A 12,500-nucleotide genomic window follows, 5' to 3' on the forward strand; every position below is an offset into this window, starting at 1 on the left:
TGAAGAAGAACGGCACAAGCGGGAAATGGCATTACAGTTGGAGCAGACAAAGATAGAGGCCGAGAGGCGACGAGAGGAAAGGCAACACGAGTTAGCGGTTCTTCAACTCTTAACACGCAATGCATATACGCCTTCGACAAGCATGCAGTCATCAGCTGGATCTGTGGTATACAGTCCAACTGGGTATGATGATCCAGGCCAACGTGATAGCAGATTGTTTGGATGGGGCTATGGGACCATGGGTGGAGTAGTAGACGAAAGTGCGCGTTCATATTCGTCATCAGAGTCCAGCTACACACCGTTGTAATGAAAGGCTTTTTTTGCAAGTCATACAGTCACGTTTTGTTAAGTGTTTTACGTTCGAAATAGTCTAGGTAACTGCAAGTGTTTTAATATTAATTTTAAAAAGTTGTTTTGCTTTGTATTTAACATTTGAAAAAAAGGTTCTCCACGCGATACTCGAAACCTTAGTTATTACGCACTTTACCAAACGAAATCCGGGTAATCCTTGACAGTTCATGAACACAAGTCTTTTCTTCGTGAACAAAAAGACATTTAAAAGGACTCAACATATGTACACTGAGGAAACTAAATTATAGACATCAAGAACGGCATTATTGAGTAGCTTCATAAGAGTAATAAGCCTTCATCTGATTATTTTTCTCCTGTTTTCTTATGTTGTGTTTAACATTTAATTTCATTGCTAACAACGTAACTGACTGTTTCAATAAAGCTTCATTGACTCTTATGTATATTTGACAGTTCAAGGTTTCGTCCAAGTTGCTAGGAATGTGTGCCCCTCTCGCAACAAACAATTTTTCAGTACACCAATTTTTTGGTACCATAAATTTCCATTACATTGGGTTGCAATATTTTCTAGCATACAGGTTGTGACCCTGTTCCAATGTTCTCACCATCTTGAGACATAAAAAAGGTCTTAAATGCTGAGCGAATGTCTGTGGCATCGTCTCCTCCTTCAAGCTCATTTGGAGGTGACTGAGGCTGAAGAAGTGCAATTGTTCCATCCATCCAGTCTTCCAAGACTTCATTTTTTTGTAATTCACACATGTTGTGAAGAACACAGGATGCAGCAGTTAAGTTTACCACTCCAGGTACCTCCATATCTATCCTCTTGGAAAATCTGCGAAATCGACCCTTCCATCGCCCGAAAGTGTTTTCGACTGTCATGCGCGCTCTGCTCAATCTGTAATTAAACACCCTTTGGCTCTGGGGAGTGTTCGGGTTTTCAGGATATGCCTTCAAAAGCCAAGGCAGCAATGGATAAGCAGGGTCACCGAGTATGACAATCGGAACATCTTGATCCCCAATCCTTTCTCTAATATCTGGGAACAATGTTTTGTTGTTCCCTTTCTCATAGACACTAGAATTTGACAAGATGCGAGCGTCGTGAACACTACCTGGCCATCCAATGACAACATCCCTAAAAAGGTAGTTACAGTCTACCACAGCCTGCATGACAACACTGTGGTAACCTTTTCTGTTTACATAGTCGGTGTGGTCCTCCTTTGGTGCAATAATAGGGATATGTGTCCCATCAATAGCCCCAGCACACATTGGGAAACCCCATTTTTCTCTGTAAGTCTCAAGGATAGATTTCAGCTCGTCATTCTTTGGAATGTAAATTAATCTTCCCTGCAGACTTTTAATAATGGCACAAGACACATCTTTGATGGAATTACAAAGGAATGCCTTTGATACTCCAAAGAGGTTTGCAATCGTTCGGTACTCGGACGTAGAGGCGAGGTAGTAGAGTATCATTGCTAACTTCTTCCTCGCTGGAACGGCTTTTCGCATTGGAGTGTCATGTCTTGCTATTTCATGTTCGATTTCACCAAGAATAAACGTAAACGTATTTTTTGTGACACGAAAATTCTCATACCACTGCTCTTGAGTAAAGGTACTGTCAGCCATTCTAAACCAGTCATCTGACTTAGGATTCATCCAGATGTTTCGTTCCCTTGGAGGGTTAATTAGTGTTGACATCGCGAGCATGAAAAGAAACATTTTTTTCCTACGGCAGCCACGGTATCTCATTAAACTCTCTTTCCTCTTCAGTTCCTCACTTTTCTGTTTCTTTATTTCACGTTGTCGTCGTTCTTCAGCCTCGTTTTTTTTCCTTAGCAAGGAGTTTACGAACATCAACAAGCTCGACGCCATATTTAATTTGCAAAGTGCGCATGCTCTGTTACAATGTTAAGCCTTGCCTGGAGCAAAATAGCCTTGCCCAAAACAACCTTAGCGAGGATAAAAAGATGTATGTGTAAACAATCCTTGCCTTACCAAAATGTTAGCTACCCTTGCCAATTTTCATCCTTGCCTTGCCGTTTTTTCCTCTCGTGTAAATGGGGTTCAAGGGCTTTCATTTTGTGAACTCTATTTCTGATCAGTTTCAATTTTTTATTGGCTCTAAAATTCGTCTCTTTCTAGCTCGTAGCAGTGACACGAGTTTTAAACAGTTTCCACTAATTCAGAAGCTTCAACTTTTTCTTCTTTTCAAAGAATAAAATATAAAATATAAATAAAATTATGTAAACTTAATAACATAAGTTATAACAAAAAGTGAAGGGCATTTGCAATGATGAAATGAAGTTTAATTTAGTTGACAACATAAGTTGAATGATAAATATTTGTTAAGAAAACTCAGCTAATTTACGATATTATTTTCCGAGATGACTTTCACAAGATTAATTTTTCTGCAGTCATAGTTAATCGAGGGACTGGTTATGAAACCTTAGAACTTTCAAAAGCGAGAACAATGTTGTTGCAATCGATGTTGAATTGACCGTGACCCTGCACAATCTGTTGTTTTCGCTTCGCACGGGTTCGCAAATTAGTTGCGCATAATTTAATCGAAGGATTTGATTGGTTATCTTCTCGAAAAAAGGCGTGTTTTGTGCAGGGTCAAGGCCAAAAATACGGACAAAGACATGAAACAAAGGAACTTGTCCTGTTTCATAACCATCTCCATGCATTAACTATGGTGCTGTTGACAATCATATTAAGGACGGTGCCTACTAATTCAATGGTATTTTTGCGCACTTTTCTGAATATGCGGAAAAAGAGGACGTTCGCGCCCATTGCTACTGCGCATTTTACAATGACGTGAGCGTGCGAATAGACAATCGCTTACGCTTTACCTCGCTTTGACAACTTCGCAGCGATTTTACTCTCTTCAATGCTCGGTGATCCCCATTTTCTTTCCGTAGATCGATTCCTTTTCTGATTTTGTCCATTTTAACAAAAAACAAAAAACAAAATCTGTACGTGAGAAGTTACAAATATTTTGCCCTTTTATATGCTCTCGTGCGACTAATATGCATCGTTTTTCTAGGTCATTTCACCCCAGAAAAAGACATCAGCTGCAAATGTTTATTTAGTTGTATTATTTATGTTGAATTGAGTACGTTTACCTGATCTAAATTTCACTACTATAACTTTTTTTTATTCCTGACAGTTTTGAGCTAAGATCATCTCAAAATAACGCAAGCTTCTAAAAATGCACCTTATCTCGAAAACGAGCACGGTGACCCCCCATTCTTTTTTGCCTTTTTGGCAAAAGTAGATCATTACCTTTCTGCGTGGAAAATTTAAAAAAACCTGTACGTGGGAACATTTTGGGCGCGAACGTCCTTAACAAGTGTTAGTGAAATCCGAAATGAAAATTGGCGGTAACCACGCATTTTTCGAAGATAAATAATCAACGATATTTGTAAAAAGCTTGAAAATACAAAGGATTGTATGGCGTTCTTTTCCAAATTGAAGCTTACTTATCCCTGAAAAATGCATAGTTACCCCCAATTTTCATTTTGGATACCAAGAGCACTTGCTAAGTTCTGCTTTCTCCACATAGTTTTGAACCGCACCAAAATATCCCTGTATTAATAAGCACCATTCACAGGAAATCCGAGTATCTCGAGATGCGCAAAACGTATGCGCAATAACAATAGTAGGCGCCATCCTTAAAGAGGTCATAAAGGCCCCTTTCCAGTTCACTTTTCGAACAGTTTGTATCTGAGGGTTGAGTAGTACGTGTACGTATCAACTCCATTATTATTCGCAACAACTACCATAAGAAGGGAAGAGCGCAGGTTTTTCAATTTTATTTTTTTCGGGTGTGTCACCACTTGACATTTTATTCCCAGCAGTACTTATTTTGGGTATCACCTGCTGCCGATAGAGACAACGTATTGTAGGTTCGCAGTATAATACTGATCTTAACTCGGTTGCAGATGCTCATTAAAGCTGATCCTCGTGATGAACAATCCGTTTTCCGCAAGCATGCCTGTATCCCCAGTGCAAAAATTTGTTTTATTTGTTTTATTTATTAAACTTTGAATTCACCACCGTATTAACTATCATTGCAATTTCTGTGCAATCCGTTGAATATACTTTAACTTAATTTCTTTTCAGTGGTGGATTACCGGATTAACTAAAACACCAACACACAGTTTATCCTCATTTTATCTACTGCTTCTAAATTTTCATTGGTCGTTGCTAATAAAGAAAGAGCCAGAAACAACGTCATCACTCTTGAGCAGGAAGAAAGAGAGACACCCTGGAAGCGAGGTGCATTCTTTTCCAAAGAGTAGCCTGGCTCTTTAAAAATTAACCGCTGCAGGCTGAACTTTTTACTCAAACTTTCATAAAACTGCCGAGAGCTTGAATCTAGAAGGTTGCGGCCGGATGAGAGCCTTAAATATGTAACAGTCACACCACGATTTCAGTACTAATTATTTACGAAACAACCTCTTAGACGGCGCAACGGGAATACATACAAACAAAAAAAGCACTGAAAATAAAGCTTTTTTTCCTTTTAGAAATTTCAAATAAAGCCTTGGGCGCAACTTAACCGGTTTGAGACAAAGCTTACCTTCCCTTTATCCGATTAGAAAAAGTCTGCTGCAGGACTAGCATGTGACAATGGCACAAGGCTTGAGAACTCACAAGCGGCTGTGAAACGGCTTGAGACTAACTGATTTGAAACCAGTCGATCGCCAAGAAGACCGACAAATTTTTGCAGCTGTGCATGAAAAACTGCTGCAAAACATAACTCTTCCAAATTAAATATTTATTTTACTTTCTTAGGTAACTATATATTCATTAACTTTACTGAGCGACAAATTTTAAAATTAAAAAGTTAAAAGTAAATATTAAGTTGAAATGAAAAAAAGAATTGATGAACGTTTCTCAATTCATGAATCATCCACCCCGAGAGCTTGCATGTCCACCCTCCAAGTGAGAAACTTAAAGAGTGACGTGAAAGGCTGAAAATTCCGGGCTTGAGTGCGATTTGAGCCTCACCTTTCTATTTTGCGAACTCTGTTTCTTATCAGTGTCAATTTTTTATTGATCCTAAAACTGCGATCGTGCCACCACTTGACATTTTCGTCCTAACAGTATTTATGATGAGTATTCACATGCATGCGATAGAGGCTACCTAGGTCCTCGGTATACCGTAGAGTTCCGATAGTAGCGACCCTCCTCACTTTCGGAATTAGCAGCCTTTGGGGGTCGCTACTTTCAGGGGGTCGTTACTCTCGGGAAACAAAAATCGTTTAGAAATAGAGCTGGCGCGAGCTTTTTTTCCGAAACTGAAAAAACTGAACAACGTTTTATATGCATTTCATATGTATAGATTGTGTTTCATAAAAAGAAGATAACAGTGATAAATATAGAAAAAAACTCTATAGAAATCTATATAGAGTTTTCAATTTCAATTTGAAATTATACCGGTTTACGGTGGTTCTTCATTACATCGCTACATCAGTGAACTGATGTCAAGGATGAATGGTGGCATAAAGCTTCCTCTTGTTGTAAATTAAAGTGCTTAATCGTGAGCAATTCGTGACACTGCACGAACATATTATTGTACATTAAAATTTTGACTATTGATTGACAAATTAATGGTATAGGGTATACAATTTAAAAAACTTGGTCTCGCTACTTTTGGGTGGGGAGGGTCGATACTTTCAGAGGGGGGTGGGGGTCGCTTCTTTCGGGATTTACTGGCGACCACAAAAAATTGATGTTAATTTCCGGGGGTCGTTACTATCGGAAGTTTACGGTAATATTGATCTTAAATCGTTTGCAGATGCTCTTTAAGTTTAACCCTGGTGATAAACAATCTGTTTTTCGCAAGCATGCCTGTATCACCAGTGCAAAAATTTGTTTTATTCATTTCATTTAATACAATTAAAATTCACCACCTTATTAACTATCATTGCAATTTCTTCCATTCCATTGAGTATACTTTAACTAAATTTCTTTTTAGTGGTGGATTACATGGTTAGCCGCTAAAACAAAGACATACAGCTGATTTATTTTCATTTATCGTTGCTAATAAAGAAAGCCAAAAACGACGTCATCACCCGTGCAGAGGAAGAAAAATAGAGACCCTGGAAGCGAGGTGCATTCTTTTCCAAAGAGTAGCCTGGCTCATTTAACCGCTGCAGGCTGGACGTGACGGCTTAGTCAGGGCTGTTGCAATGAGCATCACACCCTGACGTCTGGCACGAATCTTTTTTTAACGTTATGAAAACTTTCCCGTCTCCTTTATTAATACCAGCCTCGTTCGTCTGATTTTTACCGACATTGTACGACCCTCCTCCCCCTGCGGTACCTTTATTGACAGTATCGAATACTCCCCCACCTGAGTACCCACCACCCCCTCCCCCGAATACAAACGCGAATGATCCCCCACCAAAGCCTCCGTTAACTGACGGACCTTTTCCTCCCGTTCCACCGTTCCCAAAACTCAAGGGTGCTACCCCAAGTGCCGTCCCTGAATCACCGTTTCCTAACACCCCTGCTCCCCCTCCAGCACTCAAACTGGGGTCTCTTTTACCCGTTTGAGCATTGCAGACTTGACCCCCACCCCCCTGTGTCCCACCACACTGAGACCCGTTTCTTGTTGCCTGACCTGGGTCTCCGTCTGTGAAATTGTCACGTGCTGCTCCTCCCCCACCTCCCCCCCCAGCAATAATAAGTGGAGAGTCATCCATAAGAGTGACAAAACTCCCACCACCCCCTCCCCCTGGCCGATCAATGAAAAAGTTATTTGTACCCCCCTCTTGACCCACTAAGACTTTTAATTGAGTTCCTTGAGCAAGCTGAAAAGTCCCTGTTATCTTTGCTCCTAATTAAACCACCTAGTTTCCAAAGCAATGGAGAAAGGGCATCAGTGCCGTTGGCACCGGAAGCGCCAGAGGCCTCAATGACGTAAGTTCCTGTCACGGGAACAGTCCATATTTGAATTCCTTTGTCTAAAATGACTTGACCTTCTAATGAGGTTCCTTTGTATCCGGCTGTGCTTGTCGGTCCAGTTGCTCCGCGAGAAATCTGCTACCACGCGGCAGCTATTAACTGGCAAGCAGATAGTGAGAGTAAGACCGGCAGGGCCAAATTCACCTTGCCACCTTGCCCCATTTGTTTAAGAGGGTCTCAATGGGAGGGGGGTCCCCTTTGACGGTTGACGGTTAAAAATAAGCCATTTTGACGGTTCACAGTTAATTTTTTGGAATTACGTTTATGACACGAAATTAAAAGGAGAATTTGGCTGTAGTTTTCAATAAAACGATACAAATTTGCCCCTGTTTGAATACCCAATTAGTGCTATAATTTGTGCGTTAAAAATGAGGTTTTTGGTCTTCTATATTATGTGTCTACTTACCTTTGTTACCGCTGGGCTTACTAAACGCCTGCTCCACCAATGTCTATGGGACATACGAAACATTCCATAAATATAACCCTCCGATACCGTCCTACTCACTTCCTCAAAGATTTGTTGAGCCCTATCTTGAAAGCAAATTCTTTCTTGTTCAAATTCACGGGAAAAAACACTTTCAAACGCACGAAACCGCAGTATCCTTTGCCAACATTTTCATGGCTGCAGTTGAAACAGATATCATCAAACTAAGTTAATACAAGTCACTTCTTTAGAAAAGATACATCGACGACATCTTTTCTCTGTCGAGCATAACCAAAGAAGAATGTATAATTCTCAGATGGATTACCTGGGAATAATATAATAAAGACAGCACTTAAACTACACTCTGATAGGTACCCTAATTGAAATATAGTTAATTTTCGCATTCCCAGCTTGTTGTTTGAAAACATGTGTTGCTTTTTGATTGTTTTAATAAACTCGAGAAGAGATATATTAGGTCAGTAAGACCAGTTCAATAGCAGGCAATTATTGAACAAGGTGGCTTGGCGCCTGGTGCGCTAAACTTTGACTGAAAATTTCGCCGTGAATCCACAGACCTTGAGGACATGTTCATTGTTCATATTGGTAAGCATGTAATTGCCTGTACTATCCTACTGGGTAGAACTGGAACTAGCACGCCCGCGGCATGCTGGGACTCTAAGCCTGGGGGCATAGTCATTCTAGTGAGACAAGATGGCGGCTATACTTGTAACCCTCGAAACGTCCGCTTCTAGAATCTCTGTACGGTGGCCAATTTACATTATCAACTCCGTTGATAAAACTAAATTTTTGTATACTTGTAATCGTTTGTTAGTTTATCTGTATGCGCTGATGATCACGACATTGTAGGGTTACGTTAAGGCCCTAGTTTTGGAAAGTCTCGTCAAATTGGCTGCTCTCCTCTCCAACCCAATGCATCTTTGAGCGATTTTATTTCATTAAGCTAATGAACCAATGAGCCCAAGCTTGTCCAAACCAACCTCATATCCGGAATGGGCAGGTAATATCATCAGTTGAAATGTTATTTTCTCCATAAGAAAGGCTTGTTTCGTGGTTGGTCCATAACTACTTTACCAAAACGAGACTAAGGGACTTTTAGTGTTTCCATGTAGAGTTGAATGATTTTTTGACTTTAGCTAAATTTAGTTGCAAAATTAGCAAACTTTTCCTTTTTCTCTGCTGTTTCAAATTTGGCCCTTCTCCCATTTCGCGCCATTTTCTCTGCTGCCTCACGACTTACCAATTAAAATCTATATTTACAAAACCTTAAATGAAAATAATAAAAACTTCTAAAATTTAAAAACTAAAAATATAAAAAATCTGATTGTTTTGATGTTATCAGACAGGCCTCTTTTTCGAATTGAATTTGGTCCAGTATCTTTGAGGCCTGTCTAAGTTTTTGTTTAAAAAGTTGATAGGAGGAAGCGGTCTTGATGGCTTCAGGAATTAAATTCCAAACAATGGGCCCTCTATACCTTACACTATTTCTGCCAATGTTGCTATTGTACCGTACATGCGAGAAGTGATTAATTCGCCTTAAATTATAATTAGAATTAGTGTTGTGTGTTTTGAATAGGGCTGTGAATTGATCAGGTAAACTATTATCATAATGATAGACCTGGTACATTATAGAAGCGAGCCTACGCTTGTAAATATAGACTAGTGGTTTCCATTTTACAAGTTCAAGAACGTCAGTGTCAGGAGTTTCGGTAGGGAGTTTGTGGACTAGTTTGGCTGCTTTCAGGAGCAAATGTTCCAAAGTATAAAATGCAGATGGTGAGCAAGATCCCCAAATAGCGATACAGTAAGTGATGCTTGGTACAATCCCTTTGAAATATATTTCTTCCAAGACACTTGAGGGAAGGGCTTTAAACTTTTTCAGGAATTTTAGCTTTCCTCCAAACTTAGTATGCAGTGCTTTAACTTGGGGTTAGTATATTTGGTAAACCTTTTTTGACAATTCCGTTTATTGTTTTTTTCAGGAGCGTTACAAAAGTTATGATAGAGGTATCGGGGCGAAGATTGAGAAAGGAACCACTTCCTTGGAAGAGCTTGAGGTAGTTTTTTAGTATGTTTGTCGCTTCAGGATAATTCGTTGGCATTTTATGTTTGTTGGGTTGTTGTTAGAACAGCTTAGAACGTTTGCGAAATGCGCAAACTTGTAACTTTGTGTTCGTTTTCGTTGGAATTACCGTCCAAAAACCTGAATACCCCGAGTTTTGGAACAAGACAAAGAACGAGTTGGACTAAAAGGCGAAGTATCTCTTCTACAAGTTTATCTCGTCGAAGATCATAAACTTAAAATTGCCTTGAAAGCAAATTTCTGCAGCGCGCAAAAGGTGCCATTTATCTCGCCACTTGTCATTTCGCTACTAAAAAACATATCTTTATAACGGTAGTTGTAGCGAGTTGGTTAGTGGCAAGTACTCGTCGTGGCGAAAGGCCATAAAATACGCCAATGGGGCTTTTGATTGTTAGCCAACTTTTCAGTGTTTTCTTTTAGGCTTTCGTTATGGAACACGGAGAGCCAAAGCTCATTTCTGGAAACAAGAGAAGTGTGAAGCAATTGTCAATTTTTATGTCTAATTTTGTAGTAATTTAGAAAGTGTTTACATGATTCAAATAATTTAGAGAGGGCTAGATAGGTATAAACTTATTCTTGGTTTGCTTCCACGTGATGAGACGGCTATGTTGGTGCACAAACACTTGAAAATGGCCCCACACGTTTTGCATAATAAAAGAGTCAAATTCCCAAAGGACATTTTACTGCATTGTTCTGTACACCAATATGGCCGCCGTGACGTCAGATGAAAACCGCCAATAGAAAGTCGTTTCATTGCACGTGACGTCACGGCGGCCATCTTGTTGGAAAGAACAATAGCGAAAAGGTCTTTTGGGAACTTCCCAAGTTTTGCGTCAGAATAGAGTCAAATTCCCAAAGACATTTCACTGCATTGTTCTGTTCACCATCATGGCCGCTGCGACGTAAACCAGCAATTCAGCAAAATGTACCAAACGAAAAGTTCGATGCAAACTGATTGGAAAAAATGAAAACATGACGAAAAGGTGTTCCATCTTGAAAACAAAAGAAATGCCAGTTTATCTGTGTTAGTCAATCAATTTTTACATCAATCATTAAAGAATTTTATAGGTATAAACGTCTTCAACATTGCCACTTTTAACTCAATTTGATGCTCAAATCATAGTTAATGAGAGGGAAATTGTTTGGAAGTTCGGCAAACATCAAAGGCGCAAACAAAGATGCCATGATTTAGGTTGGAAAGTCCACGACCGTGCACAATCCTTTGTTTTGAGCTCACACACTGCACGACTTCCCTAACCAACTCGTTTCTATTGGTTAGTTCCTCAGTACGAAGTAAACAACTATTGTGTTTCTTGCACGGTCAATGCCAAAAAAGAGAACAAAAACCTACAACAAAGAAATTTTGTCGGATTTCATAACTATTCCCCTCTAATAACTATGCTCAAATGGACCTGCAGCCTGGGTTAGTCCCATTGTTCTTCCTTCTTTTCTTAAAGTTTCAGTCACATGGTTTTTTTCTTCTATCTACGTTTTAACTATCTAAACGAACCTGTGCAAGGACGGATCCAGGGGGAGGGTGCAAGGGGTGGGCATCCTCCCCCCCTCCCCCCGAGGTGACCTGAGGCTTTCTAATAACATTGGTATTCTACAAAAAAATAGTCACAAGTCAGCTACGCCATTCCTTAGTGGTGCACCCCTCCCTCCTAAGAAAAATCCTGGATCCGCGCCTGCTGTAAAAGCGAAAGAAAAGGAGAGCACAGAGACGGAGAAAACTGGGACTGGAGTTACTCCTTTTTTATCCCGCCGTAATCCCCAACGAAGGACGCTTTCCATTTAACAGAACTGACCTGCCGGAACCGGGCAATTGGAAGAGCTAATACCATAACGCCTTCAAATTAACACACTCCCGTTCCTCCCTTCCTAAAACTCAAGGGTGCTTTCCCAATTGGCAACCCTGACTCACCGTTTCCTAACACCCTCGCTCCCCCTCCAGCAAAAAAACTGGGGTCTCTTTTACCCGTTTGAGCATTGCAGACTTGACCCCCACCCCCCTGTGTCCCACCACACTGAGACCCGTTTCTTGTTGCCTGACCTGGGTCTCCGTCTTTGAAATTGTCACGTGCTGTTCCTCCACCACCTCCCCCACCAGCAATGATAAGTGGAGAGTCATCCATAAGAGTGACAAAACTCCCGCCACCCCCTCCACCTGGCCGATCAGCTAAATGGGCAATTGTACCACCCTCTTGACCCACTAAGACTTTTAATTGAGTTCCTCGAACAAGCGGAAAAGTCCCTGTTATCTTTGCTCCTAAACCACCTAGTTTCCACAGCAGAGAAGCGGCACAAGTGCCGTTGGCACCGGAAGCGCCAGAGGCCTCAATGACGTAAGTTCCTGTCACGGGAACAGTCCATATTTGAATTCCTTTGTCTAAAATGACTTGACTTTCCAATGAGGTTCCTTTGTATCCGGCTGTGCTTGTCGGTCCGGTTCTTCCTCTAGCACCGAGGGTCGTAAAAATGTATTTACCTCCTGGAACGATCTGTGAAGGAAGCTTTTAAAGAGTCTTTTTAGTTGACGTCACCCGGCACATTTTCGTGTAATCTTCATGGAACTTCCTATATCTAATTGCAGGATAGCCAGAAATTCCTCGCCTAAATTTCACTTATTTGAATGCACATAAACTTCAACCAAAAAAGGATCGAGACATTTGTAATATGTAAACTAAGATA

The 12,500-nt window shown here is 40.5% G+C and overlaps 3 protein-coding genes and 1 pseudogene across 3 annotated transcripts in view; 1 reads left to right on the top strand and 3 right to left on the bottom strand.

The window, feature by feature from the left end:
- Positions 1-307, top strand: part of LOC138044398 (uncharacterized) — a 1,079-nt gene extending 772 nt beyond the window's left edge. Inside the window, exon 2 of the mRNA XM_068890916.1 lies at positions 1-307. This exon is cut by the window's left edge and continues 12 nt beyond it. Within this exon, the coding sequence (XP_068747017.1) occupies positions 1-307 (307 nt within the window).
- LOC138045140 (ALK tyrosine kinase receptor-like) overlaps positions 1-12,500 on the bottom strand; it is a 34,753-nt gene that overhangs the window by 12,414 nt on the left and 9,839 nt on the right. The window lies entirely within an intron of this gene.
- Positions 6,489-8,405, bottom strand: LOC138044648 (leukocyte tyrosine kinase receptor-like; annotated as a pseudogene).
- LOC138044649 (leukocyte tyrosine kinase receptor-like) overlaps positions 11,666-12,500 on the bottom strand; it is a 2,305-nt gene continuing 1,470 nt past the window's right edge. Inside the window, exon 3 of the mRNA XM_068891111.1 lies at positions 11,666-12,322. Within this exon, the coding sequence (XP_068747212.1) occupies positions 11,666-12,322 (657 nt within the window). The remainder of the gene's footprint in view (positions 12,323-12,500) is intronic.

This window comes from Montipora capricornis, chromosome 4 (assembly GCF_036669925.1).
Source record: "Montipora capricornis isolate CH-2021 chromosome 4, ASM3666992v2, whole genome shotgun sequence".
Lineage (NCBI taxonomy): Eukaryota > Metazoa > Cnidaria > Anthozoa > Scleractinia > Acroporidae > Montipora > Montipora capricornis.